Source organism: Cicer arietinum, chromosome 7 (genome assembly GCF_000331145.2).
Source record: "Cicer arietinum cultivar CDC Frontier isolate Library 1 chromosome 7, Cicar.CDCFrontier_v2.0, whole genome shotgun sequence".
Taxonomy (NCBI): domain Eukaryota; kingdom Viridiplantae; phylum Streptophyta; class Magnoliopsida; order Fabales; family Fabaceae; genus Cicer; species Cicer arietinum.
The window spans coordinates 32716571-32726462 of NC_021166.2; the positions used below are offsets into that span (position 1 = coordinate 32716571).

General features: G+C 36.8%; 1 protein-coding gene across 5 annotated transcripts in view; it reads left to right on the forward strand.

Annotated features, from left to right (window-relative positions):
* Positions 1 to 8468, forward strand: part of LOC101515758 (polynucleotide 3'-phosphatase ZDP) — a 16697-nt gene extending 8229 nt beyond the window's left edge. For 2 of the 5 annotated variants that reach the window (XM_027331029.2, XM_004516024.4), the window contains 3 exons: positions 6605 to 6741; positions 6826 to 6895; positions 7882 to 8102. In XM_027331029.2, the coding sequence (XP_027186830.1) occupies positions 6605 to 6741; positions 6826 to 6895; positions 7882 to 7929 (255 nt within the window). In that variant the 3' untranslated portion in view covers positions 7930 to 8102. Of the gene's footprint in view, positions 1 to 6443; positions 6531 to 6604; positions 6743 to 6825; positions 6896 to 7881; positions 8103 to 8157 lie in introns of those variants that run through there. The other 3 variants (XM_027331028.2, XM_004516025.4, XM_027331030.2) reach the window with 3 other exon arrangements.
* Positions 8469 to 9892: the final 1424 nt, after the last annotated feature.

Below are 9892 nucleotides of genomic sequence, written 5' to 3' on the forward strand. Positions count from 1 at the left end.
GTCTCACCAATTAATGCATTATGTAAAATTACTTCTTTTTTTGTTAACCACACACACACACATATATATATATATATATATATATATATATATATCTGCACCTGGTATAAATACACAATGGTTTATGGTTGACGACTAGTCTACTAGTTAGAGTTGGTAGTTCTTCCAAACAAAAATATTCCTTCTATCTCAAAAGTTACCTTTTTATTATGCTTTTGGATCCTTTAAAGCAGTATAGTATAGTATGTAGTATATTTTCCACCTTAGAAGTTGTCTTAAATTCTATCCATTAGATGGTATTTTGAAACTATGTAGTCAATCGTGGCCGTTGTGTTGCATCGCAGCGACCATGCGCTATGCAATACGGCGTCGTGTTTTAGGGCTGCGGCCATAGCGCTTCGTGGCGGCGCAATCGTAGGTTCTGAATTAATAAATGCAACAGTAAGAATTAATGAGAGATTAAAAAAATCTCCCCTCTACTCACAATTAACAAATTTTTTTCCTCTCTCTCCTTACCAACGAGCTCATGCTTTTTCCCTCTCACCTGCCAGCTCATCTTTCTTAGATTTTCTAACATACACTCTCCATACCTTAGGTGCATTATGTGTTCCCACTAGAAGTCATCAATTCCCTCTTTGTCCCCATCGATACTCCTCCCTTGAGTCACAGACTTGAGACTTGTCCTCAAGTCTGAGGGATGGGAATTGTGTCAGCATTACAAACTCGTTCTCCCATGTGGCTTCTTCAACAAGCTTGCCTTTCCAATGAACGAGCAATTGTTTGACATTCGACCCCTCCTTAGTGATAGTGCGAGTGGCAAGCACTGCTGCTGGCTCCCATGGGGCGGCAGGATCACCATCGAGGCCGGGGGGTAACTCATTCTCAACCCAGTAATTGCCAATTGCCTTCTTAAGCAATGAAACATGGAACACTGGATGAATGCGAGCTGTAGCAGGTAGCTGGAGACGATACACAATTGCGATAACCTGTGCTGTTATCTCAAAAGTCCCATGGTATCTTGGAGCAAGTTTCGGATTGATGCGTGCTTCAACAGAATTCTGCACATGTGGCCTCAATTTGAGGAAGACCCATTCTCCAATTTTAAAACTCACACCTCTTCTTTTCTTGTCAGCTTGGTCCTTCATGCGTCCACGAGCTCAATCGAGATGGTACTTCAAATGTTTCAAAGTCTCGTCATGATCACCAAGTTCCCTTTTCACCGCTTCTACCTTGGTCTCCCCTCGAAGGAACCACGTGAGGGCTGGCGGTGGCCTCCTATAAACCAATTCAAAAGGAGTCGAATCCGTAGAGACGTGGTACGTCGTATTGTACCAGTACTTGGCCCAAGGCAGCCACATTACCCACGTCCGAGGCAGATCAGCTATAAAACAGCGAAGATATGTCTCCAAGCAACGATAATGACCTCCATTTGTCCTTCCGTCTGTGGATGGTAAGCGGTGCTCATTGTCAGCAAGGTCATTTGTAATTTAAACAATTCACACCAGAAGTTGCTGACAAAGATAGGGTTGCGGTCACTCACAATGGAAGAGAGAATGCCATACAATCGCACTATCTCCTTTGTAAACACCTCGGCCAACACACGGGCATTAAAAAGATGCTTGAGAGGAATGAAATGGCTGTATTTGGACAGCCGATCGACCACCACAAAGATCATGTCAAATCCCTTGGATTTAGGAAGACCAGTGATAAAGTCCATCGATACATCTTCCCAAATCTTTTCTGGAATTGGCAACGTCAACAGACCCCTAGGGGCAGCAACGACATATTTTTGACGTTGGCAAGTATCACATTCAACGCTATTCGTCTAAACGTGCGATGGAAATCGGAATGGCCCGCCTGTGGGGTAGAATGAAACTCTTTCAAGATAACCAATATCCTTGGAAACTGTGCATAAATCACCAGCCTCCCCTCATACAACAACACCCCTCGCACATAAGAAAATCCAAACCGAACCGGTTTGTTCTCCTTGAGCGCAAAAATGACTTTTCTGTAGAGCAACATCTTTGTGGACCTCTTCAATCACTTCAGCCCTACCCAACCTCAAGGAAGTCATTTCCCCACTATCATGCATACGGGACAATGCATCTGCACCTTTATTCTCAAGTCCGGGCTTGTAAATGATATCAAAATGATATCGAAGAAGCTTTGCTGCTCAATTTTGCTGATTCATAGTGCAAATTCTCTTTGATAACAGCTGTTTTAAACTCTTTTGATCGGTACACATCGTAAATTTTCGTTCTACGAGGTAGGGACGCCAATGTTGGATAGCAAGAGCCACCGCCATAAGCTCTCATATGCTGATTTGGTCAAATTTCCTTCTCCTAAGGCTTTGCTAAAATAAGCAATTGGCCTCCCTTCTTGAATTAAGATATCACTCAACCCATTCCCAAAAGCATCACTCTTAATAAAGAATTCTTTTTGAAAGTCTAGAAGTGCTAAAATAGGGGCAGGCGTTACCTTTTGCTTTAACAGTTGAAAGGCTTGCTCAACACCCTCTCCCCACTTGAAATTGTCCCTCTTAGTCAGCTCAGTTAATGGCCTCGCCATTTTTCCATAGTCTTTGATGACTTTACGGTAGTAGCCTGTAAACCCCAAGAACCCTCGCACTCCTTGCACATTCTTCGATGTGTGCCACTGTAAAACACTCAACACCTTTGGTTCCCTTTGTGCTCTTGCAGATAAAAACATTCCTCTGTACCATAGCTTGGATCTTCCCAACAAACTTTGTAAGGCCAACCGGTTTTTATGTTCACTGCCTTCCCCATGCAGCTCCACCCATGGAGAGTCAATGGGGAAACGCAACACCTTTTGTGCCCAATTGATCCACATGCCTCCTATGGAAGCTAACCAAGACAATCTGAGGACAATGTCAATTCCATCCAAATCGAACAATCAAGCATCAATGGTAGATGTCATGTTCCCTAGACCCAACACCAATTTTTGCAAACTCCTTGTGCCACCACTTTAAACCCATCCCCCAATTTGACATTGAGAGGAGTAGTTTCTTCCACTAGCCATCCCATTAATCTCACCAACTTGTGCGAGATGAAATTCTGCGTCGCATCACTGTCTACCAACACCAACTAGGGTACTCCTTGCACTCGACCTTTTAACTTGATGGTGCGCACATCCGGTAACTCTCTGGGACTCAGATTATCAATTTGAGCCAAACTCATAATGCTGAGTTCAACTCCTTCTCCATCTTCCTCTGCCGTACCTCTCCAATAACGCATCTTTGAACACTTCCCAGGTCATATCAGTCTCATCCTCAACAAACGCTTTGAAAAAATGGATGGCAAATCCTTCCATATAGAGTTGAGCCAAACTAACCTTATTCTCAGGACTCGTATCCTGCACTCAAAAATAGACCTCCGCTCAAGCAATCCAACCGGCAGGATCATCATCAGTGAATATTGGGAGTTCAATCTTTTTCACCGATTGACAGAACTCATCAAGCTTCTCTCCCTGCATCTTCTGAATCAACTTCTTGATTTGCTCGTCGTCAGCGTGATTCAAGTCTCCATCACTCTTTTGTTGTACCGAATCACCCATGTCCTTGCTTTGAGTGATGAGAGAGATGCAGCTTGAGCTCGCATCTTAGCAATTGCAACCTCGAGTGTTGAAATTTGGTTCTCCAATGCATGAACCCTATTATCCATCTTCTTTGGGGGCATTCATCAAAAAATCGTACACTCACTGGTTTGTAATGTATTTGGAAGGTCAGATCAAATTGATAGGTTCTCAACTTATAAATGTGACAGTAAGAATTAATGAGAGATTAATCAACATATGATAGTGTATTTTATTGATGATAAAGGGAAACTGAGCAAAGGAAACAAACCTTCCTTTTACTACTGAGAGCTATGCTCACTCAAATCAGATAGAATCTTTCTTCTACTCACAATTAACAGAATTTTTTCCTCCCTTTCCTTACCAACCTCTCCCCTATATGGGATGGGGCTCATGCTTTTCCCCCCTCACCTTCCAGCTCACCTTTCTTAGATTTTCTAACATACACTCTCCATACCTTAGGTGCACTATGTGTCCCATTAGACATGTCATCAATTCCCTCTTTGTCCCCATCAGAAATTTAATGGTAATAATTGACTTTTATTGATGATAGAATTTGATTACACAATGGATTCCCAAGACTCGAAACCTTCCAAGAATTTGAGAGCTTTGTCTCTCCCTTCCAAATACCAGTTTTTTGTTTTTCTGCCTACTCAATAACAGGCTGTTAATAAAATAAATAACTGCCAATACTACAGTAATTTAATTGTGAAATGTTAAAAATGTCCTCGTGTTTTTAACCATATAAGGTTTTTTCAACAGTATTTTTTTACTTTTACTGCGGGTAATATTTTAAGCAGAGTTACATAATTCGCTGATATACCCTACGAACCGCGAATTGGTTCGTGAGTACCAGTTCGCGGTACTTTTGCGAACCGATTCACCAAAATTCACAAATAATTCGCTATTTTTGGCAAACAAACAATGTAACACCTCCTTTACAATATAAGCACAAACACAATAACTCTTGTACCAAGAATTGTTGTACTTATATAGATAACTCAACTTCTAGTATTTTAGAAACAACCGATGTGGACTACTTAGAATTGTTGTACTCATATAGATAACTCAACTTCTAATATTTTAGAAACAACCGATGTGGGACTAGTATTACAAATTCTTCTATTTTTTATGTAAACTAGTACTCCCACTCTTGTGTTAAGACTATTAATTTTTTATTTATTTTAACGTACCGATTTGTATATTAAAACGTACCACAAACCGAAACAGCGTACCAACTATGTATACCCCCACGTACCAAATACTTTGAAGATTACGTACCGCGTACCTGAACCCGTACCACGTACCAAAGATAATTGCGAACTAGGTGACTATGATTTTAAGTATCATCATCGTGACCTGGCTAATATGACAATATGAATGCTCTATTTTTCTTTGAAAGGGAGATTCTTCACGACAGCCTTCCCCTCTTCTCTGCAACCATTCTTCTCCTCCCGTTTCTTTCTTCTCTGCACAAACTTGTTCACTGCTGTGCTCTGTTTTTCTGCTTTACTGTTTCTGCACCAACAGTCTTTGTTATTTTGAGCCTGGAGACTATTTGTTCTTTTGTTTTAGATATTATATATATTTGAATATTAGATGTGTTATTTTGAGCCTTGGAGGCAATAACTTATTTTCTATTTTGCTTTATATTATGTTTGAATATTAGTTAGTAGCAATGAACTTTGATGGTTAGTTATGAATATGTGTTTAATTTTGTGCATTATTCTATTTTTAACCATTAAATGTGTATGGTATAATTAATAAAACTTCCACCCTCCCCAATTTTTCTTGTAAAAAAAATGTGTATTGTATAAAGTGCTTTTATGGTGTCCTTAAACTTCGTGTAGCGGCGGTACCGCTACCTGCTATACCGCTATAGCGTTTTGGGGGTCGGCCGCAATGTTATCTGTTATTGACTACATAGATTTGAAATTCTATTGGTTAGTTGGTAATTTGAAATAGTTATTAGGTTATCGCTGTCAACTTCATACCATATGTTGGATAGCCACCTTGATTGCTCTCTTCCCTTTGCCACCAAAGTTGCGGCAACTTTGGCTGCTTGCCTTCTATGCTGCCTCTTGCAACTTCATTGTGTTAGGTGTGAGGGGCTATGTTTGACTCCCAGATCGCCTATATTTATGACCAAATTAGTACTTATAACTTAATAAGCGTTAAGAAATCTTCACTGTACAAGCTTGTTTTATGGTGTTGTGTTACTCAAATTCTAATTGTATTAGAGGCTGTCCTAGATCCATTGTTGGACCACTCACATTGTCCTAAAGTGAGATTAATTAGATTGCTTCTTCCTAAGTCCATGTATGATATTTTCTAGATACACAACTATGTACATGAACCGCATTGCTACAACTTCCAATACTAGTATTAATTCCAACAGTATTTACCTACACATCTAGGAAAGTGGAACATTCATGAGATTCTATTTCCAACACTTATATTACAAACTGATTATGTGGAGTTGATTTAGGCACCTAAGGCCAAATTCTAAGAAAATGTTACATATAACTTGTGGTTGATTTTATTTTCTTTCTAAATTAGGGTTTTCCAGTATTATATGAGGTGAATCATTTTTATCAGGCAATTTATTCTCTTTTTAATATTCACTATCTTACCATTAACTGTATGTTTTTGGTCTTTTATGTTCTTTCTTCAACAGTTATGCACATAAAATTTTACCTCCACTTTGAAAGTAGTACAGTAAATTAGTATGGTGATCTAACGTAAATGGCGAATTCAGTACTTTTTAGTTGTTTGTCTATGTGAAAGGTTTTTATTTATGAATATAAAGTAAGTCCCAGTCTTCTCCATGGTGAATGCAATTTTCCTTTCAGAATAAATCACAGCTTGTTAATACTGGATACTTGAACGTTTATCACCTTTACCTTGTTGTACAAGATTTTCTACACCAGAAAAATTAGGTAAATATTTACTAGGGAGTTGCATTTGGGGGGGTTGACAAGTTGACCTGAATAACCAAATTGTATATTTACAGGTTTTTATAGCTTGTGGGATTGGTAAATCAGGTAAAGCTGTAACCAAGGAAGATGATCCTTTTCGGAAACCGAAACCAGGGATGTGGCAACTTATGGAGCAATACTTCAACTCTGGCATTACCATCGATATGGATCAGTTAGTTTTTCATATATTTGATAGCTCAATTAATGCTATATTTTGAATAATATGATATTTTATCGTCCATGTTCTATGTTGTAGATCCTTTTATGTTGGTGATGCAGCTGGGAGACCATCAGATCATAGTGATGCTGATATTAAATTTGCAGAGGTAATTAAACTACTTAAGCAACAAAGAATTAACTGTCAATTTTTTTATTTTATAATTTTTATAATTTTTTTTAGCGTGATACGTAAAGCTTTCCTCTTCTATTCTGATTCAAGCACAATTTAAAAAATATCCGTTAAAAATTAATAAATGGAAAAATCTGGGGGAAAATTGTTGCTTCTCTCTCCAATATTCTTTCTTCTCCAATCCCACAACACAACATTTTTAGATTTTCACCTTTTCGCCCTTATGTCTACCTCTTTTTTTAGAGGTTTTCTTGCACTTCTTACTAAAATGAACTTACCTTCAAGAGATTTATCTGTTCATTCAACCTTCACTGCGAGGAATACTGTAAAAAAGGTCCATACGAAAAACAAAATAATCTAAGGATCAACAAAAACTTTCAAACGCAACAATAGAAATGAAAAAAAAAATTAGAATAGAAGATCCGAGTGATGGATCTGGGTAAAGATCTTTAAGAAGACCAATAGGATGAAGTTTAACAAGAAGCGAGGTCATTAACATTTTTTATAAATATTACTATTAACAATATTTTAAATGATGCAAGGAATGATAAATTCTAAAACTATTTGTTTTTTTAAACTTTGATGTTTCTTTTATCATCTTTGAAAATAAAAATGTTGCAGAGATAACTTGTTGAGAAGATATAGATGAAAAAAAAAAAATGTTGAGAAGGTGCAGAGAATCCGGAGAAGAGATAATGAGAGTGAAAAAATATTGGTCGGTTTTACTTAATTATTATAATAATGATGTGTAACTGTTTTATTGGATGTGCCCAAAAGTGATGTTTTGGGGGTGCGACTACCCAATACTTTCTAAGTTATTCTCTCTTTAAGTATACGGCATTTCCACCCTGAATAATGTTTTGTTATCAAGGTTACTTTGTTATTGTCTTTTGATTTGGAAACTGGTCTTGATCTTTGCGTGTTTTTTTGTCCAAAATCATTTATTTATTTTCATGGTTGCAGGCCAACGGCTTAAAATTTTATGTCCCTGAAGAGTACTTTGGCGCATGAGCATCTAATTTGGTCATTGGTACATAGAATAGGTTTGTTTTGTTTCGACGTGACATTACCAACTTGGATTTTACCTAGTTAAAATTGATTAACTGATCAATTGGACAAAACATTCATTTCTTTGGATTGTATCATAGAATGGGCTTGTATCCAGTTTATTTTGTTTTTATCTATCAGTTGTCTAGATGTAAATGGATTAATTACTGCAATTTCGTTGAACATTTGTAGAATTTTTATGTTGCTTCAATTCAAGATTCTATGGATGAGTTGCTTCAAATCATTTGAAAAATCGATGTAATTTCACTCTATAGGTGTGGCACAACAAACTTTGGATGGAAGGACAACTATTAGATTTCTATAGAAACGAACATATGGATGAAACGGTGAACATTTAGTATGACTAGATTACTTGTTGAAGACTAGTATTGTAGAATGACAAAATTCTTATAGTAGTTTATGCAAATTACATAGCTTCATTGTAATACTAAACACGCACTTAAAATATTTCTTCTCTATTCAACTGAAATTCCTTTCTTCTACTTCACTTTATTGAACCAAAAGATTCTGTGAGATGTTGTCACTTTAGTCTTTAAGTATATTAAAATTGCCTTATGAAATTGTAGGAGTCAAACATTTACCCTTGAATTTTAGACGTCAATTGCTTATGTAGAGAGTACAATTGTTAGTCAACTTATTGTCACATTAGAAAAAAACTAATTTGTCCGATTTTGGAAACACACGAGGCTCTAAGCCTGATTTTGAAAGCGAGATTGGAAATCCATTTTTTAAAAAAAAATTGAAATTGTCATCATTATAACGATAACATCAACATCTATATAATTCATTCTTGTTCTTCGTCCATTATTTCATATCTTTTTCTTCTAAAAGCCTTCATTTATATAATTTATTCTTTTTCCTATTTCGTGTTCAAATCGTAGAAAATGAAAGAATCAAGAACCACTTATTCTTCTTCCTCCATGGGTGAAAAAGCTTGAACCTAGTGATATCCAAATGTCACTATGAAAGAAAATTTATTGTCCGATTTTGGAAACACACGAGGCTCTAAGCCTGATTTTGAAAGCGAGATTGGAAATCCATTTTTAAAAAAAAAATTGAAATTGTCATCATTATAACGATAACATCAACATCTATATAATTCATTCTTGTTCTTCGTCCATTATTTCATATCTTTTTCTTCTAAAAGCCTTCATTTATATAATTTATTCTTTTTCCTATTTCATGGTGTTCAAATCGTAGAAAATGAAAGAATCAAGAACCACTTATTCTTCTTCCTCCATGGGTGAAAAAGCTTGAACCTAGTGATATCCAAATGTCACTATGAAAGAAAATTTATTGTTAGATTTGTTGCAACTAAGAAAAAGTTGGGAAGATAATTATTTTCATACCTAATTTCTCCAATTTTGTTTCCCCATTTTTGTCTCTTTTCCCCCAATTTTCTCCCTATTTTTTTCTACTGTTATCTCAAAATTTGCTCGCTGATTTCTTCAACTTCTCTAATTTTCTCTCCCAAACTGAGGCACAAGAGGGACAAAGTCAAACTAGAAATACCAATGTCACAATCCAAACGCACTCATGAAGATTGTTGTCACAAGAGGTCCCTGTCCAAGGAGATGCATCAGGAACTAGAAAAGTATGATTACTTAGGGACTGTATTGTAATTTTTAATATGATTGTAGGGATCCATTTGCTAGTAAGTGAGAAATTTCAGAGAATGATTTATGTAAAATTGATTCTAATTTTTGTAGGTTAAAACATATGAATTTAAAGGACTAGTTATATACCTTGATAGGTTTGGCATAAGGTCGCCACCACTCATGAATGCACCAGCACCAATTAGGAGATCTACATCACGATTCATGAATGCACCATCACCTCCACTCATGAAAGCACCACCACTCATGACAGGACTAGCTTCTAGACAACCAATCATCAGAATGTCATT